We start from the raw sequence: 19,238 nt of genomic DNA, 5'->3' as shown, positions 1-19,238 counted from the left end.
TGACCTTTCCAACAAGAGAAATGATTCTTTATGCCACCTAGGAAATCCAGCTCCTAAAGCAATTACACAGTAGGAGTGGTCTGTGCAGGAGCGTGTTTGAAAAGAAAATGACATTAAACTTTCCACCCTAGAAGAGTACCTGTATATCAATATCCAAATCAAATAACATAAAGCTTCCTTTGTCTGCCAGCTAGGAATAAGAATGCATTATACCTCTAATATGATTTTTGCAGTGTCTCTAATATGATGAGGTTTAAATGAAAATAAATATGACTGCATGCTTTTGAAGAGCTAATCAGGCTGAAACATTCTAGCCTAACTGGTGTAGCACAAAGAAATAAATGTGTATTTATCTAGGCTGCCTGGACTTATGCATAACTAATGTGCAGGATGTCTGATGGGAAGACAATAGCTGGGTGAAACACTTAGGCTGTTCCTGGGTGTGCTTGGTAAAAGTCAGTAATAGGAAAATTATTTGAATGAAGTCTAGACAACCGCACCATGGTCCTGTTAATTAATTAGCTCAAGTCTTATTGGTCTAATTGGTATTTAATCAACTCTTCCTCCTGCTCCACGTGATTTTTTTTTTTATTTTTATTCTTTCCTTTTTGTTGAGGAGGTACTTCTTTGAAATATTCTAGTTGTAGCAGACTGGCGCCACAAAAACTAATCATTATAATGACAAAACTCCATTTACTTGTCTACTCGGGCCTGTAGTACTTTTTTTTTTTTTTTTTCCTTTTTCTTTTAAGTCCTTTCTCTTCTTTTATTTTTTTCCTCCTAATCAAACTTTATCTTGGGAAATCCTTAGTCCTCTGTCAGTCTTGACTCACTGACTTCTGATTGCAAATTATGTATGGTTTCTGCTGAAAGCAAAGCAGTAGCTTTAACACAGCAGAACAGACCTGTCCTGATTTGAAACTCTTGGCAAACCAGCAGTTCCCAAGAGTTTCTGACGTGGACTTTTATCTCACCACAGCTCATGGACTCAGAACAATTCTACAAAAGCCCAAATTCCAATAACTAACTTCTGAAAAACTTCTTTGTAAAAGTCAGGTACCATCTGGCTTCCTGATAATGATCACAGATCTGTCTCTCTTTGAAGGACTGATACTGGTACACTTGCTTTAAGCACACCTTCTCAGGAGAGTTCCAAAATACCATTTGCTAAAGGACTATATTTCTAAAGCTCAGATTCCTACAGCACTTATTTGAAGGAAAGGGACTAGCTCTGAATAAATTTTGAAAGAAGTTGTTGCTCAGGAGCTATAAAAGTAGAATTAGCAGAGGATTCTAACAGCCAAGAGGCAACTTAAAAGTATCTGACCCTGGTGCCTGGTTCATTAAATATTCACATGGTCATTATAGTCTCCCCTGGAAGGAATTCACTGTAGTACATGTTGTTGCCTTCAATGTGGGTTTGTGCAGCTGAGCACATCACATTGTTTTCGTGTTAGTGAAAGAAGAATTAGTAAGCAGTGGACCTCAAGAAAAATTTGCTGTAATCTTAAGTATGCACTTTTTTTTTTTTTTTTTTTTTTTTTTTTTTTCCCCCATGAATGATGTCTTAAATACTGTAGGCTCCACTGTAACCAAACCAAAATACATACATTGAAAGTACCTAAAAGTTGGGAAGGACAAATCCCACCTGAGTTTATCGGAAGTTCATTTGTGGCGATGTGATACATCAGCACACAGATGAATCTATTTGCTGTCTCAATTCAATGTGGAGAAGTTTAGAGTTTTGGTTCTTGAGTTCTCCAGATTAAATCCCAATTGTATGGGCTAAGCTGGCAGCTTTCACATGTGTCAAGGCCCTGCAGGACTTTTGGCATCTTGAAAGAATGGCTACTTTTTTTCTTTCTCTGTATTTTAACTTCAGATACCTCTACACTTCCAGACTCTACATTTAAGATCTGCTATTGGCTATTGTCCCTCCTCCCAGGTAGTAACTTCTGGGAGCACCAGAGATGACAAGAAATCTTGCTCTTATGAAAGATGCTCATTTCAGATAAAATATGCCTCATGGTGCTGTATAGAAAACATCCCCAGAAAACATTTGATGAGTTAGCTTTCATTAGAAATAAAGTTAATAGGGTAAGTGCTGTCACAGGGTCAGATATTCTCATTTTGAAATCCAGCCTGCCTACAGTTTAACATTTATTTTCTTTAAATACCATATTTGGGAACCTGCAACCCAAAACAGTCTGCTCCATTACCATTAAATATCACGAACGCGAGTGTTTAATTACAAGTACTAATACAGCTGGCCTAGATAATCCTGAAGTGAAAACATCGGAGAAAAAATAGTCTCCTTACAGAAATCACACCAGGAGTCTGTCTGTGTTTTGTGCAGGTGATTCCAGCCTTTGCTCAGCCTGTGTTCATGAAAACAACATTTACAGCAGAATATTTCAGATTTTGTACAGAAACGAAGAGATCATTCTTAATGAATCAATGAACTTCAGAGTGCACCTGCTTCTGGATGGCGAAAGGGTGAGTTGTTTTGGGATGCACACAAAAACCATGAAGGCTAGAATTCCTTTTACCTAACTTTAGGTGTTCATTGCACAGATATCTCCAACTGAGAAGCTGTTACGGGGTCCCTGTGTTGTCACAGGTCTCATCAATGTAGCTGGTGGAGGTAAAGGCATGATTTGTCTGACCAAATACCAACATCTGCATTAGAAGGAGATTGACTGTCTTGTACCCATCATTACTTATGCTGAAAAGGGTGCCTGGGGTGATTTGTTTATTTGTAAATGCTGACACTATAAACATCTGCATTAGGTCAGGTAGACCCTTTGCTCTGTGCCTGTTATGAAGCGTAGTCTACACCTTGGCTTTCCAGTGGAATAAGATGTTGACACATACGGGTAAATCAGTAGATCAGATACTCAAGTGTATCATCCATAATCCGAACCACCTATCTTGTAGGGTTTCCTCTTACTGATGTGAAACTAATGTCTTCCAGTGATAACCCCTGTTCCCAGAAGATAAAAGGGGAGCAATCTTATGAGTACGGAGAGTACTGTTTTACTGGACTCTTTAAGAGAAAGGGGAGAAAGTCTCATAGTAGAATGGTACTCAAGCCTGGCAAATTGTGTCATCGCTGTGCTTTGCCAGCTCAAAGACTGGTACAAAGTATATGGCATTGGTACTTTCTCTCAGTGATAATGAGACACATAACAGCAGCTCTTTTTGCAAAGTCAACATGTCATCGAGAATGGTCCCAGTGTGAACCAAATGCTGTATGTTGAACTTGGGGCCAGAGATGCTCACCTGTCCTTCCTTGTATAACTTTTTATTTCAACATGAAGAGATTTAAAATTTCTGTTTCATCCTATTTCAACCCATATATACATGGGTTATATATAGAACTAAATTAAAACAGCTAGAGAACCTAATTTAAGCTTATTTCACATGCTTCCCATTCCCGCCCACATTTTTCTTGGTGTTTTGATTTTTTTAATTTTTTTTTTTTTTACATAGTGTCATCAATTTATTCGTCTCTAGAACTGTTGTTTTCAGCTTACATGAAAAATTGCTAAATACAGGTTTATCAATATTCATTAGAAAAATGTTCCAACATGCTTAATTGAATATTAATTTTATCTTTCCTCAGTGGAATATCTCTGATTAAAAGTCCCTCCCCTCAAATTATAGCTGTTTCCGCTGTGTTGAGCAGGGATGATTTCTGATGATTTTTGCATTAATATTCAGGAAAGTTGTGCATCTCACAAAATGAAAAAAAAATAATTCCACATGATTCCTTACAGCTAAAACTCGTTCTGACTTTTGATGTGCTGTGTGCATCACACTTGTCTTTTCATAGGAGGGCCCTTGGGAAAAGGACAGCTGCCCAATTCTGAAAATAAAGAATTGTTTTAAACAGAGAAAATGCCATTATCACTGTATAATGAAGTTGCTTTGGGTTTGCATGGGTGTAGAATAAGTGGATAAACAGGTCTGTGGTCCCAGATGAGCTGCTGAAGACACTCTGAAGAATCAAATGCAAAAACTAAAGGTGTGTAAAACTTTTTTGTGTGTTGAGAAGATGATTAGAGAGTGACCAAAGTGAGCCACACCACTGGGGACCATTCTCAGAACTATATCCACAACTATTGTTGAGAGTTGGTTAACATAATCTCATATGTTGGCTGTGATCCTTGCAATGTGGTGTTTGCAAAACACCTAGAGATATGTAAAATGTTTTAAATATTGTCTCTATTCATAACTTGTTAACTTATTTAACGCACAACAGATGTGAGTCCTTTTTGTGTCAACTGTGTGCTACCATGAGTTTTTTTAGTTGAGGGTGAAGGATCTGTTCGCTGCTTTTTCTGTAAATGGAAGTAATGATAAATAGACAAGGAAGTTAGACTGGGTAATGGAAGTAGAGTTCATATACTCCATGTAGTGTCTGCTGTCAGAGCTGGAATTATCAAATATTATGGCAAGGGAGCAAAATGCTTTCTCCTCATGGTGCTAGGGTAGTTCAGTAGTTTTGCTGATGAGATAGGCTGCAGAGATAGGCTCAGGAAAAAATCAAAAAACACAAAAAAACCCAAAAAAACCCCAAAACCCAATGAACATGTCCAGATTAGATTATTTGCTATTGTTTTGTTTTTTTTTTTTCTTTTTTTTTCCCCTCCTCCTCTTGCATAACCTATATAAGATTAAATATGAAAATACATCTTTTTTGTCTGTCATTAAATGGAGGAAGCCTCAATTATCCCCCTAGAAGTGGCACTGAGCATACCTTTCACCATATAAATGGTTCTTTAAAACTCTGGTTTATTAGATGCCTTTTTCTATATTATCCCAGAATGCAGCATTCTTTGAATTCATAGGAAACAATATTGCAGTGCTGAGACAGCCTTTAGTGTTACAAAGAAGTGTAATTTATTTTCATAAGCTTTTGCTTTCATTGTTATTAAAGAAGGAGGTCTGCCTCTTTCATCAAGCAATAAACCAGGTAACTTGTCTGTCTCCTTGCTTGCTGGCTCCACTCAGAGACAATTTAGTAGCAGGGAGAGGACAGTAAGGCAAGCTGGGATATCACAATATATTAGATTTTGTAATTTCCAGAGAAATTTAAGTGAGATGGGACATCCAGATCATTCAGTCTGACATTCTAGCAAAATCGTTAAATATTATGGAAGTACATCACAAGAACACTGGAAACTTCAGTTACAAGTATTATCACAGCTATTAAAAGCTAAACCAAAGATGTAAACCTAAAAAAAAAAAATAAAAATTCAAAAGTGAAATGATGCACTTGATTCCAGGCTGGTTCAACAGAAATTGGAGTACGTTGCTTTGTGTTTATTTTTTATTGTATAAAATACTTTTACTTCTCATATACATATACTTTCTATTATACAGATTCCAAACAACGTTTAATAAAATGCATCTCCCTATCAGCGCAGTCCTTTAGCAAGAGAGGCAGACGTTAGAAAACAGCCTGAACTCTGGACAGCACCTTCTAGAAAATTGTGTGTGCTCACAGATGAATACGGGGTCTTTTTGCACAAGGTATGAGGCCCCAGGCAGGAGCACTAGGGGGAAATGTAGACACACCCCAGCAACAGAGAGCAGGATACTGAATTTGCAGACTTACCCTCCACAAGACACAAAATGATGTTACGAGAAAATGCAGAGTAATATTAAGCTGATGCAAACAGTGAAGAATTAATCAAATGAGAAATTACAAAATTACTTTCAGTCTTGTTTGATTTTAAGGTAAAAAAAAAAAAAGAAATGCATGTACTATTTCAAAGAAAGCTTTCGAAATTTCTGTTCAGAACTGTCTTTACTTATTTTTGACTGGAGACAAGATCAGCATGTGACATGTAATAATATTTCCCAGAGACAGATGCTCTGAATTTCCCTTACTTTAATTGTGTGTATGGAATACTACAGAAATGAATAATATTCCTTGTTTAATATGAATATCATTCCACAAACACAGATCTTTATTTTATCTTTCATGAGTTGCAGTTCTAATCATTAACACACCTGAGAGGTCAAAGACCTTCATGAAAATCACTGGAAGACCACTCACAGAGTATCCGGGAGGATCCTGCTTGGATTAGCCAGCCAAACACTAGTTATATTCCAGAGAAATTTTCCAGGCTAATTTCTTAAGTAGGTTGGTGTGAAAATTTAAAACTTGTCTTCAGGAGAAAGAAAAAAAAAAATAAATCTGAGAGTCTATCAAACCTTTGGAAAATTATATTCTGTAAATGGTGATTGTGGAAAACACTAAAATAGTCCCAGTAGTGCTAAAATAAACAACCAGTATTTTATTTAAGGACGATATCGGAGACTGAGGAATGACAGACATTTCAGTGCCTCTTCTGTATGAGTTATGGCAAGGCCATGTAAGGGATCTTATGCACCTGTTGTTCTAATAATTTTTTTAAAAAGACACAGGGAAGCCAAGCAGGTATCAAAGCTATACAGTAACTTGTGTCATGTAATAGTGTGAGTAATTCTCTTGTATCTCAACATGTGCATAAGCCTTTTAATGATATTTTCTCATGAAAAGTCCAGTGATTTTTTTAACAACTTTCAAAGAGCCCAGTTTTTACTTGTCTTAATATTTATATCTCCAATATGAAAAGGAAAACAAATAATCTCTGTAGTGAGAATTGTGATTTGATTCTATGTGGGTTTTTATACTATTCGGAGCAGTCTGATTTCAATACAGTTTTGGAATTAAAAATATCCTATGCTTGCATGTTAATGCATGACCCCATGCAGTGATGAATATCTCCGTCTCTCAGACACCTGTTCATTGCCTCAAGGTGTTCTGAGCTAGTGTCACTAGCTATTGAGCTTGTTTTAAAGAGACTCAGATTTCAGTGACAGTTGCAGGTGCTCATCAGTATTAGGCACAGACCCAAAATTTCATCCCCTCTGTTGGAAGATGAGATTTGCTTTGTCTGAAGCACTGTACTTGAGTTGAATTCTTAATTTAAATTCAGAATGTAGCTTCAATAATGATTATTTCCTCTGCAACTGCCAGCAACTGTGATTTTTAGAGACAACAACTAACTAAGAAGGAAAAGTTTTGGGGGTTTTTGTGGTGTTTTGTTTTTTTCTGAAAGACATACTTCCAGGTGTTTTGAGACAAACACAAAAGAGAAAGCACATTTTCAGTAAACAGAAGGTAGAATTTTCTCATCACATCTCTGTGCCTGTGGTCATGCTAGAAGAAATACGATATTACTTCAGAAGGTTTCAAATTTTACATCTTCGATAATTTTGTCAAAGGAGAATCGATCCTTGACTCTCAATTTTCTTGCTTCAACAGAGAAAGGTACACTGTAGATGGGAGTTTCACCTTTGGAAAACGTAACTAAACATGGTTTATGTTATATAACTTATGAATCTCACCTGTCAGAGCAGGTTCAGTGCCTCTGACATTACTTTCAATGCATTTTTGGTATAGTCTGTTAAGAAGGTGCTAATCATCTTAAGAAAGTAGAATTCATCTTGCCTAATTTAACCCATCTGAAATTCAAGTGTATTTAGACCAAGATATTTCTCTAGGCTCTATCTATTGTCAATGGAAAGAGACAGGCACAAAAAGAAATCAGCTGTTTTTTTCAGATGCAGACCTCAGGATGGGTCAGCTCACTGTGTGCATCTGCTTGTTGCTTCCCACTGACAAAAGACAGAACCCAGATGTCTCAACTCACCTTTTTTTGTAGCAAAATCTGGGTAAAAATAAGTTGTATCTATAATACCCTGTCCCCAGTGAACAGCTCTACTTTTCTACCTGCATTCCTGTGTATCTCCTGTTGTACTCTGGTATGCAATAAAGGATGCTTACACTCACAGAAAAATACTAGTTTTTATAATAAAATGAGTATCTTTTGATCATTTTTCCATTTAGGCTGATAAAAACAAAAACTTTTTTTATTATTCTAAAGCTACATTGCTGGGGAAGAAAAGACAGCTCAAAGGAATGAAGGAGAAAGTGCTGGGCAGCTTAATCCTTCTTCAGTTTTAATTTATTTATTTCAATTGATTGTAGTTGCTTTAACTGTGCCAAACTGGGATGTGTTATCCTATACAGTCCTTTCCAGGTGAAGGTAATGAACTGACAGATCTTTCCATGTTCTGTTTCAGAACATCCAATTAAAGTATTTTATTGACAATAAAAGAAGGGGAATCTTGCAGGTGGGACCTATTAGGTGAAGGTACCAGTGAGTCAGCCTGTGATCACACATGATATCTTCAGTGTTTTTGAGGAGCTGAATCCTGCCGTGTATAAACATGCTCAGCACTCTGCAACAAGGTGAACAGTTAAATTTCCATTAATTGAAGCTTTAAAAGCACCAAAAGCTTTTGAATTGTATAAAGAAAACGCTCTAGGTGAGAATCATGACAAACTTCCTCCGTAAATCTGTCAAGGGCTACATAGAGTGACTGGGAGGCAGGAAAGACTCGGTCTGCTGAGAAACAAACTAAAAGGCTAATAATGAGGGATCAGAAATTGTCAGATTTGAGGCATTTCTGATTATTTTTAGCATAACATTTGAACCTTGTGTTAGCTACAAGTAGGTAATGAGCAGGATTTGTGTCTATTTCTCAACCAAGAAAGCCTAGTCCTTGTTCCTGTTCAGGTGAGAGCCCAAACGGGCACTTGCTGAGTGCGGTGTCACAAAAACTCCGCTGACTCTCAGTGTGCAAAGAAAAGTATCCAACGAACGCTGTACGTGCTCTGGTTACTCTTGTCTGGAGTGATTTTTTTGATGTGACAGGACACCTGGGAGCGATAACACCTCAGACTGCTCTGGTTCTCTCTGACATCTTCAGCAATTACCTCGACTTACTGTCACATTTGCTCCTTTCTGCCACTGTGGCAGGGTGCTGCTGTTGCTGCATATTTTTGTCTTTGCTCTTATGCACTGACTTTTGCCTTCGGTGTTGTAGGTACCAACTTATAAAAGTAACCTTGCCTTTCTCTTTCTGTAGGTGGAAGATGCATTGACTGAGGCAGATTTTCAGCTCAAGCTGGACCTCCACTTTACTGATAGTGAACAACAGTAAGTGCTGGTTTAAAGTTCAACTGGTAATGCAGGGGTTTGTTCAGCTGGGAAATTTGATGGAGTGAGTCCTTTGCAAAAAGGGATAGCTTTGAAAAGTCTTTGCCTCAGTGTTGAAGTCTTGCTGTTTCTTCTCTCTATTTGAAGAGTGTATCTCATACTTCTCTTTAAAGAGCATCACTTTTTCTCCTTTACATGTGAGGTTTTCAAAGGTGTTAAGTGTTGCTCTATCTCTGCTGCTGTTAAAGTCAAAGGGATTATCTTCACTGACCTCCGTGTGAGCAGGGGCTGTGGTTCAGGAATTCATTTATCTCAGGAGACAACTAAGTATTTTCTGGCTGAAGATGGGTGTATGAACATGCTAAGCACTTTTCTTGTGTTAAGAACTAAAGCTGTCTCTATATTTGAGTAGGAAAGAGTCTTCCCACTGAATTTAATTTCTTCCAACTGCATTTTATTCCACAATCTTGGGTGAAGTGGGAGTAGAACTCCTTCCAGAGGCATAGCAGAAAGTGTGATCCCAAACATTATTCAGCTGCTCTGAATCACAGAAAAGGCTTCCAATGTCTTCAGCAGCATTTATGGGGGGTGGGAGAGGATGAAGAAAATAATCTGAGCTGTCTCCATGTGATTTTATTCATATGCATAGGGCACCTAAACAATTTCAAGGACATGCTTCCTTTATCTTCAAGCTATAAAAAGTGAAAACTTGTTCTCTCAGGCAGGTGAGACTGGACCATCAGTCATCATATCTGTGATGCTGATGGGCTTAGAAGAGAGATAAATAGACATTAAGTGATAACCAAGAATAAACAGAGTTGAAATATTCAAGTTATGAAATTGTGCTCCATCACACACTTTTGTTTCTATTATCATCTGAGTGATTAATCCAATTTACTATAAACAAAAGCAGTGATTTTTAGAAAAGGATATTCTGCAAATATTGAAACACTACCTGGGACTAACCATGCATCATACTTAAACATCTCATCATAGGTTTTCTTACCTCTGGGAAACAATTGGCTTCAGAAGAGTCTTTAATGCTGTAAAAACAATTCTTTAGAAGTGAGTTTCACTTGCATTGGGAGGATGTGGTTAGGCATGCTCTAGGTTCACATCTCGGTCTCCTGCCCTATAGGTGATTTGGATATTATGTTGTTGACCACACACTAGGAAAGTTGTTCTGGAATAGTTATAGTCAAACTTTAACTTAAAGTCTTGTTTTTTTCTTTACTGAAAAAAGGAGAAGCCAGTCCAACTTACTGTTTCTCTGAACTTACTTCACCTACTCTTTTTTTTCTTTTTTCCTCTTGAAAACAGTTTTTTCAGAAGATCGGCTATCTGGAAAGGTGATCTGAATATTTTCAGCTCTTTCTGCCACAGGACTGATTCTAACTCTCACAGATTGCCTGAGATGTTAGTTCTTACACTGAAAATCACAAGTAGTGCACTCAGATAAACTGATCAGTCTGCTAAATACATTTCCTTCTGCTACTTAGTTCTTGATGTCCCCAGAACTAGTAAATATAATAGGTGAACATCAAGGACAATCACCAGGGGAAATCACCACATCTGTTTTTCTTTTATACAGTATATTTATATATACCCCTTTTTTTTTTTTTTTTTTCTTTTTCCCCTTAATGTATATTTACATTTATGTTAGGCACAAGTACAACACAAGATACTCATTAGTTATGTATACCCTTATGAAGCTGGGAAATGATAAAATTTCACCTTAAGTCATCTCCCAGTCTGCTGCCTGTAGCATGTTATAGGCTGTGCCAACTCAAGCTTTCACTAACCCTTGTAAACCTCTTTCTCTTCCAGGCTGAGAGATGTTCCAGCGATCCCCATGATCAGCAGCCGTACACTGTGTCTTCATTTCCACCCGCGGAGAGGTCTGCACCACCATGTTCCTGTCATGTTTGACTATTTCCACCTGTCAGTGATATCTGTCACGGTGCATGCATCACTGGTAGCATTACACCAGCCTCTGATCAGGTAAAGGACACAAAAATGTCTGTTGAAAGGCAGAGGAGGTTCCTCCTCTGAGTTCATTTTCTTATTGTATAGGAGAAGCAGAGAGGATAATTTATTTTCAAGTTTTCTGGTCCTGGGCTAGGATTCTGGCGGTTGGGGTTTAGAGCCAGCCTCTGACACAAGCTCCTTCCCTTGATAAGACATTTGGAGTCCGATCAAAACTAACAAAACCTTTGGGAAGAGGTTCAGAAATTTTAATTAGTCTTGCTCTCTCTATTCCCGATCTGTAACTCTAGGAAAGTGAAAATTCTCTTCTCCTTGGCTGTTTTTCCTCTTTAGTCTGAAAGCAACTAAGAACATTTACATTTTTTCCCCTGTTGTTTTATGAAGCATTTAGGACAATTAGACTCTCATCTGTGGCCTCTGTGCATTAGCATAATTCATAACATGGCTAGGAGGTATGCATGAGTCAATACTGGATGAGGCTTCGTTGAATTTTCCTTTGCAACATCATCTGATTTAACCATGCAGCAATGCAATACTAGCTGCCATGGGGTCTAGGTGTGATTTATGTTATCTGATTCATAATGACAAGAAAATAATTCAAAACTACTTCAAATAAAGTAGGGCTGGAGGTCAATATCCTCTAATATTTAGAACAGGTGAGGGGAAGCAAAGGTCTTTTCTGGCAATTTACTTTGTGTCCCATCTTGTCATCGCATGAGATAAAGACTACTGAGGAGGAGGGAACTACTTTGGTCCTGAAGCAAAATGCAGTGTTGTTGTGGTTTAATCTGGCAGGCAGCTAAATACCAGTGTTTTATCAACACCACAGTGTGTTATCAACATTATTCTCACCCTAAATCCAAACCACAGCACTATACCAGCTACTGGAAGGAAAGCTAACTCTATCCCAGCTGAAACCAGGACAATTGTTGAGCATCGTTCAGCTTCCCTTACTCCAACAAGGCATTGCTGTTTACCAAACGACCAGGACACTCTTAACTTTGTCAAATATTATGCCAAGAGCACTGTGTCAGAAAGAAAAGATGAACCTGTAGTCTCTTTTTAACTCAAGTTTTGTGTTTTGACTTAATACATCTTTGCTTCAGTTCTCCATTTGCCTAAAGGCATTGCTTGTACACGATGTCATAGAATGAATTAAGATTGAACAAAGTTGAGTGGAGACAGTGATGTGAGTTGTATTAGTAGATCAGACTGATATATCTGTCTTTTCTTCTGCTGCTGAGGTACAGGTAACTGCTGTGTCTCTCTTCTGCTATGTGTTGACTTTTTAAATAGTGAATTAGATTGTAACAGACTACTTCTAATCAGATGATTTTGCTCAGATAGCTTGCCCATTGTTCTACTATATAAAAGGATGAAAGAACAATAGTTATCAGGCTTAATGATTGTTTTCAGTGCTTTGTTACCGTCTAATGAGTGGGGCTGCAGACTTGTTACTGTTATTAGGCATAAATCGCATGATGAGCAACTGTTTCATAGTCAGATTATTATAGCTTTTAAAATATGATTTTGTGGACATTAATGAAGTATACAATATTTTTACTTAATGCAATAGAATGTAGATTTTTGACAACACAATATAGAGTCTCATTTGCTTAAGCCAGCAAAATAATTTTAAACTGTGATACTGAGGATTTCTCTTCTTCTTGATAAATATTCAGAATGAAAGAGTTTTTATATCATGCATTCTCTAAATATAAATCAGCGTGTAGACACTAATGTAAAAGAAATACCACTTCCAAGCATTCTGAATCAAAACCAGCCAGCTAAAACTTGTTTTTCTCATAGCTCAGAGCTTTCTTATTTATCACTAATCTTTGGATTTTACTAGGAACACAGAGAAAAGATTTAATTGAACAATCAGGTCTTTATTTTTGTAACACAGTAGAACCTGAATGACTGGAAAGTCTTTCTTGTCACATTATAGAAAAAAAAATGAACACCAGGTAGTTACATTTTCTGGGTAAAATATCTATGCAGTATTTTACTGTGGCTTAGTTTGCTACCTTGAACAGTCCCATCATAGTACATACTTTACATGTCTGTACACATTATTTTTACATGTGTGCATACACTTGAACGTAAAACAACAGTTCTAGACGTATCCTGAAAATAAAGATCACACATTGTGTAAAATTGAAATTCACTGCTGTCCTGAAGGTTTTTTTTGGAAAACAGCTTTGCCTGAAGCACAGCTATCTTCTCGCAAATGCCCTGTGGACTCAGCTTTTCATGTTTTGTTAGCTCTGTTGGAAAATTAGATACTCTTTCCAAAAATTCTTCCCTGTTGTCTGTATTTAAGAAGTGAAAACAGTAGGGAAACCAGCAAAACAGTCAGGCCTTTCCCTGCAGGGTAAAGTACATCCACAAATACCTCCTGTTGGGCAAACCTTGTCAGGGTGCCTCCACTACCTCCTTTATTTTTTGACAGGTGAACATTTTGATATTGATGTTTGTCCTGGTTAATAATTCTTATATAATAAACTTGACATTAGGTTTGATACTTTGAAGTCACCTCTTACCAAACTGAGAATGAGTGAACTTCATGTTTCTGGGATCCTTTGCAGGATTCTGGGTGGAAATGTTGTGATTCAGCTTTTCTAAAAACTATAGCCATCAGCTTTTAGTGGGATCCTGATTCATGGCAGCTGCTGCTGACTTTATGTGTTTACTGAGGAGGTGAGAGGCTGGGTAGGAAGGTGATGAGGCAGAACTGCAGTCAACTTACCTCCAGCTCTGTTATCTCTACATCAATCATATTTGGTCTACATGTGGAACGAGGACCATGGTGGGATGCTTTGGGGCTTGGATCATCTCCTCTCTTGGCCTCTTAGGTAACTGCATCCCTGTGAAATGCTGCTGCAGAGGGGACTCTGAGCAGCAGGGAAGGGGCTGGTTGGCTTTGATTTGTTCTTACAGAGCAGTGAGCCAGACTTTGGTTGAAAATTCTCATGCAGACCTTTAGAGTTCTTTGCCTTTTCTAAAAAGCACCCCAAAAGTGGCTGGGGAAGCTGGACCACTCAGAGACAAGTCCAAAAGTTTGGTTTTCCAATCAGGAGTGCAATAAAAGGGGAGAACAGGGATGTTGGGTGTAGTGATTACGATAGCAGTTGTGTCAATCAAAATCACTGCTCCCGTCACCTGGATCTTGCCCTACACCCAAACCCTTCCACCAGGTGCAGCAGGACATTGTCACACCACTGCTTGCAAACCACATGGCTCGGGCTGTGCTGCTGCAGACCCCTTGCTCTCCCGCAGTGACAGCTGCTGTGCAGGGCGGTGGTGTCTCCACTGAATGTTTTTGGCAGCTGCAGATCATGGAGAAGTATTTTCAGACTTTGGGGATATGGAAAAACTGAGCAGGAGTTGGCTGCCATATCTCTCCTAACATCACAGAAAGGACAGTTCTCTTTGGAAAGTAAAGGGCTTGCCTCTGGTGACCTCGTTTTACTCAGGATGAGAGAAGATTATCCCAGCAAGTCTGACAAAAGACAAACAGAAATAAGTGAACTATGCTCAGACATCAGAGCACTCCCCTGCTTAATGCACTGGCCTCCACAAACTGCTTAAATACCATTTTTATTCTCTTAAGCCCAAGGCTAACTGTGAGTAGACAGTTGCAGGAGGAAGGTGAGGAGGAGGTAGGGTTTTGGACTCCAGTTTTCTGGTTTGTATAGATCAGTTTGATCTCTAGCCTGAGGCACTGACTTCTCCCTTACCTCCTTGTCACTTGTTTTGCAACTGGTCCAGCCTGCAAAGTGGAACCTGCAGCTATCAGCACATAATCAGCTGTTAGAAAAGGGGCTTTGCTCCATCGCAGTTCAGACTTCGAGATATATTTCTGCTTTTCCCAAAGCATACATCCATGCCTATAGTGTATATGTCTGCTTAGTCTCAGGCATGTGGCAAGCTCAGTGCCTTTCATATATTGGACTCATTTAGGAAGAAACAGCAAAAAACCTGATTCATTAATTCCATAGACCTCTGCACAACTTCTTCCCAAGAGGAGTTAGAACGTGCTACTGTTTATAAATAAAAATTCAATTTATAAATAATCTCTGAAACGAGTACCTGAATACATAGTTTCCCACACACAGGTAGTTTCCCACACTGAAAACTATTCCCTATATTTTGTATTACCTGTTAAGCAGTATAGGCAATAGAATCTGGTTGGCATGTCTTTTACTGAAAGTTTATTTGGTGACTTCAGATGATTTATACTTTTTTTTTTTTTTTTTTTTCCCCCTGGAAGCTTTCTGGAAATGAAAGAGTTGTGTTTCAGCACAGGCTGCTACTGTCTGTGCAGGCTGGTCTCCCCAAAGCCATGCTTTGTCTAAGGACTGTGCAAAATCCAGATCGCTTGATGGCCACAGCATCTGCAGTCTTACTTTGGCTCTTTGGTTTCAACTGAAAAAAAAAAAAAAAAAAAATCACCCAGGGGGAAAAATAAAAGCAATAATTGCAACTGCTGCAGATAAGCAAGATCCTTCGTCACAGGCAGATGGCAAACCTGTTTTCTCTTGTTTGCACAATTCACTGTATGAGAAAGAAGTCTTAGTGACATCTGTGATGGGGAAATAATATAATACAAATTTTACAGGTAGAGAAACCAAGACACAGATAGTGAATTTTTCAGTGCCTTGAGCTTGTTACGCTCTGAGAAGAGGAAACAGAATCAAAGGGACACAGGGTATTTAAAGGTTTCAGCCCTGACCTAGTTCTGCTCTGCTCCACTGCACTGTGTAATCAGGCCAACTCTGGCCATCCTTGAACAATTTTCTCTTGCCTCAATTCTTTTATTCCCAGACATCCTCCTGTTCCTCAAAAGCCCTACTGATCTGTCTATATGTGGTTCACAACTGCACTACCCTGGGCACCCTGAATATGAGTCCATACTATGCAGGTCAATTTTTCTACAATTCTAAGTGTAACTGGCACCTACTTATGGGCAGCTTATATCTGAGACTGCCACAGATGTAATCCTTAGTAAATTTCATGACTTATTTTCCATTTCCGCCCTATTAGCAAATAAATTAATCTGTGGAAAGAAAATGAAATACTTACGCAGTATAGAATTATTCCTTCCATAATATTTTTATTTAAAAAATAGAGGTTTATATTTTTTTTTCCTCTAAGAACTCTTGCATAACTGGATGATTTTTCCTTTGAATTTTCTTTTATTTGTTACTGTTACATACCTGCAAAGATAAACCTCTACTTTGGCTTACCATTCTCCTGAGCTACCAGCCAAGAAGTCACATAAAGGAAGCCCGACTATTTCTGAGTAAAAAAAAAAAAAAAAAAAAAAAAAAAGAACCAAAAGCAAAAAGATCCTACCCAAAACTAAAATATATCATAAAATAATATCACTGCACCACTTTATATGCTTTCAAGTTTTATAGCAAGTAAGATTAAGTTCAGGACAAATGAATCAGCATTTTCCAGCAACCCAGCAATCAAAATCACTAGAGATTTCAAACCAGATACTGTCCTGACTCTGGAATCTAGGGGGAGATATCTGTTTCTATTACAAATTTTATTTTAATAGATCTTATCTGTTTTACCCGAGAAGCTCAGGATATTTTACAGTCACTGATTATAACCTAAGTGAAACTCCTTGTGTAAGAGAGAAACATGTCTAGAAGAGAACAATCTGTAAATATCTGCATATTATTCTCAAAAATAAATAACAGATCATCCATGTACCCTATGGCCGCATGCTACTAGTAATTTGCCAAAAGTTATATTAAAGCTTTGAGTTAAACGCTGAGGGAAATCAGTCTTATGAATTATATTTTTCCTGATCTGTGGGAGTTAGAAGGAAGTTCCCGGTGAAATGCAAATAGTGCTGTCAGTAGAGGATGTGAGGGTTTGATTCCGAGGGGGTATAATTTCTATGGACTTATTTTATTTTCAGTTTTAAAATCAATAATATTTTATCCATAAGGGATTGAAGAGGAAAAAGGTGATTTCTCCATAGGATCTGGCCCAAATGGGATTCAATTTCACTTCCTGAACTTCCACTTCTGGTTCAGTCAGAAGATTTCTTGACATTAGAAATCTGATGATTGTGTGGGAGGTTTTTGTTTGTTTTTTTTTACAGTTCAACCATTTCACGTAATGCAAGACAGGTTTTTTACCAAGCAACATTCAGATCCCAATCTGTTGTGTGGTCTTTGCCTCATTCTGCTAAAAACTACAATTTGTGAAGAAATTAAGTTTTGCTTACCAAAAAACAAAAAGGTCTTCATTTTGGGAAAAAAAAAAAAAAAAAAAAAAGTGAATGAAAAATTAAAAAGGTTATTTCATTGTGGGGCAGTTTAATCTTAAAATGTTTTATTAAACTGGCCTAAAGCATTTATTCTGAATTACTTCAATAACACATCTGAATTAACATTTATCAAGGCCAATCCATTTTTTATGCTAGGGGGCTGTCGTCTCGTTTACGTGTTAGAGAATTGTCCACAGAAGATAAAAAACAGGGAATGATTATTTAATATTTTGTGCCATGTAAAAACTAAGAGGTGCCACATTCAATTCTCCAACAACAGATTCAAAACAAACAGAAAGTGCAGCACATATTACAATGTGCAATTCATTCCAAAAAGATGCTACAGGGGCCAAAAGTATAAATCAAAAAAGTCACGGACACAAATTCATAGGAGATAACCATGACTGCTAGAAATAATTGATTGAATATAACCTCTGAGTCAGAGAGTTCTTAAATTTTGATTGCTGATATCTTACAGGCTCTACCATAGGAAAAAAATGGACTTTACAAGGCAGCTTACTAGTATGTGTCCATAGATGGCTGCTGTAAGAACTAGGAGACTCCTCTGAAGGATAAAGACATCTCATGCATAAGGTCATTAAAAAAAAAAAAAAAAAAACAGCTCAAAAAAAGCACAAAAAATAATTGTTTCTTTCACTGAAAATATTAATAATTCTGCACACGTGTTCATTCTTTTGGATATGTACACATTACCTCTTTTGACCTTTTTCATCCTGACTCCAAATAAAAGCTAAGGTTCACATATAGGATGAGAATCTAAATGTTGATATTAAATCAATACTATTAGAAAGATAATCCAAATGGACTTTTAAATAACCAAGGTTCGAGATTCTCACAAATGAGCACGGTTGCAGGAATAACTGGAAAAAATAAATACAGACAACAAAATTTGGTGTAGCAAATTAACCTGTTACTGCTAATAAAAATTGTCTTCAAGTATTACATACTTCAGAAAGCATTAAGGGAACCTCAGCAGCTTGTAAGCCTTCCAACTGAACTTTCCCTCTACAGACAGATGACGTTTTGGCACGTTTCCCAAAAATGGTTTTTGTTTTAGTGCTATGTGAAATCAATTTTCATAAAACCAAGAGATTAAAATCCCTTCTCTGCTGTAAAGGCAAAAGATAAATAAATAAAAAAGGCATTAAAAAGTGCTTTTCTCTCCCTTAAAACATTTGAAAGCTTTGCTAATATTCAAATGAGTTTTTCGTGCGCAGAGAGCATTTGTTTAAGCTTCTCTCTCTGATATAATTTTTTATTTCTGCTTGCTGAGCCTTTCCAGCAAACCGGGGCAGGCAACGTCATCCAATAACAGATGAAATTATTCAGAGTAGTGTTTATCTCTTGGCTGTTCAGAATTGCTTTAGCTTATTTATTTATTTTTATCTTAAATGTTGCATGTAAGAAACACACGGAAAGACTTCATGCTGTTAGAAGCAGCCCGCTGGAAATTTTTTTTGGATTGCATAAATTAATAGATACATAAGCAAGGCCAGATATATGCCCAGGTCTGCACCATCCTTCCCTTTATGAAATGTCCTTTTCGTCAGTGTATGGATGGTAGGTGGTATATAACAAACTGCCGTTTTGACATAGAGGTGAGGCAGGGATTTGTGATTAACCTTCTGAAACTGGTCCAGTTCCTAATTTTACTTGAGATTCTTTTTCTGATGCTGCACACATCACTGAGTTTCCCTGCACATAAGAGCCTCATTTGTTAATTTTTGTGATAACAACTACTGCTGTACCTCTCTTTTGTTTAGTATCCTTAGCATAAGCATCCTTTCTTTTGTTGTGTGTTTCTGTACAACAACCAGGACTCTTATTTGTCCTTAAAAACTGAATCAGGTGCAGACATCCATGAATTGTGGCTGATC

General features: G+C 37.6%; 1 protein-coding gene across 1 annotated transcript in view; it reads left to right on the top strand.

Moving 5' to 3' along the window:
• Window positions 1-19,238, top strand: part of FAM135B (family with sequence similarity 135 member B) — a 210,999-nt gene that overhangs the window by 128,544 nt on the left and 63,217 nt on the right. The window contains exons 4-6 of the mRNA XM_026843436.1: window positions 2,357-2,496; window positions 8,992-9,062; window positions 10,890-11,063. Coding sequence (XP_026699237.1) covers window positions 2,357-2,496; window positions 8,992-9,062; window positions 10,890-11,063 — 385 coding nt within the window. The remainder of the gene's footprint in view (window positions 1-2,356; window positions 2,497-8,991; window positions 9,063-10,889; window positions 11,064-19,238) is intronic.

Source organism: Athene cunicularia (genome assembly GCF_003259725.1).
Source record: "Athene cunicularia isolate RWA chromosome 2 unlocalized genomic scaffold, athCun1 chr2_part1, whole genome shotgun sequence".
In the NCBI taxonomy this organism is placed as follows: domain Eukaryota; kingdom Metazoa; phylum Chordata; class Aves; order Strigiformes; family Strigidae; genus Athene; species Athene cunicularia.
This window is presented reverse-complemented; position numbering and strand designations above follow the sequence as displayed.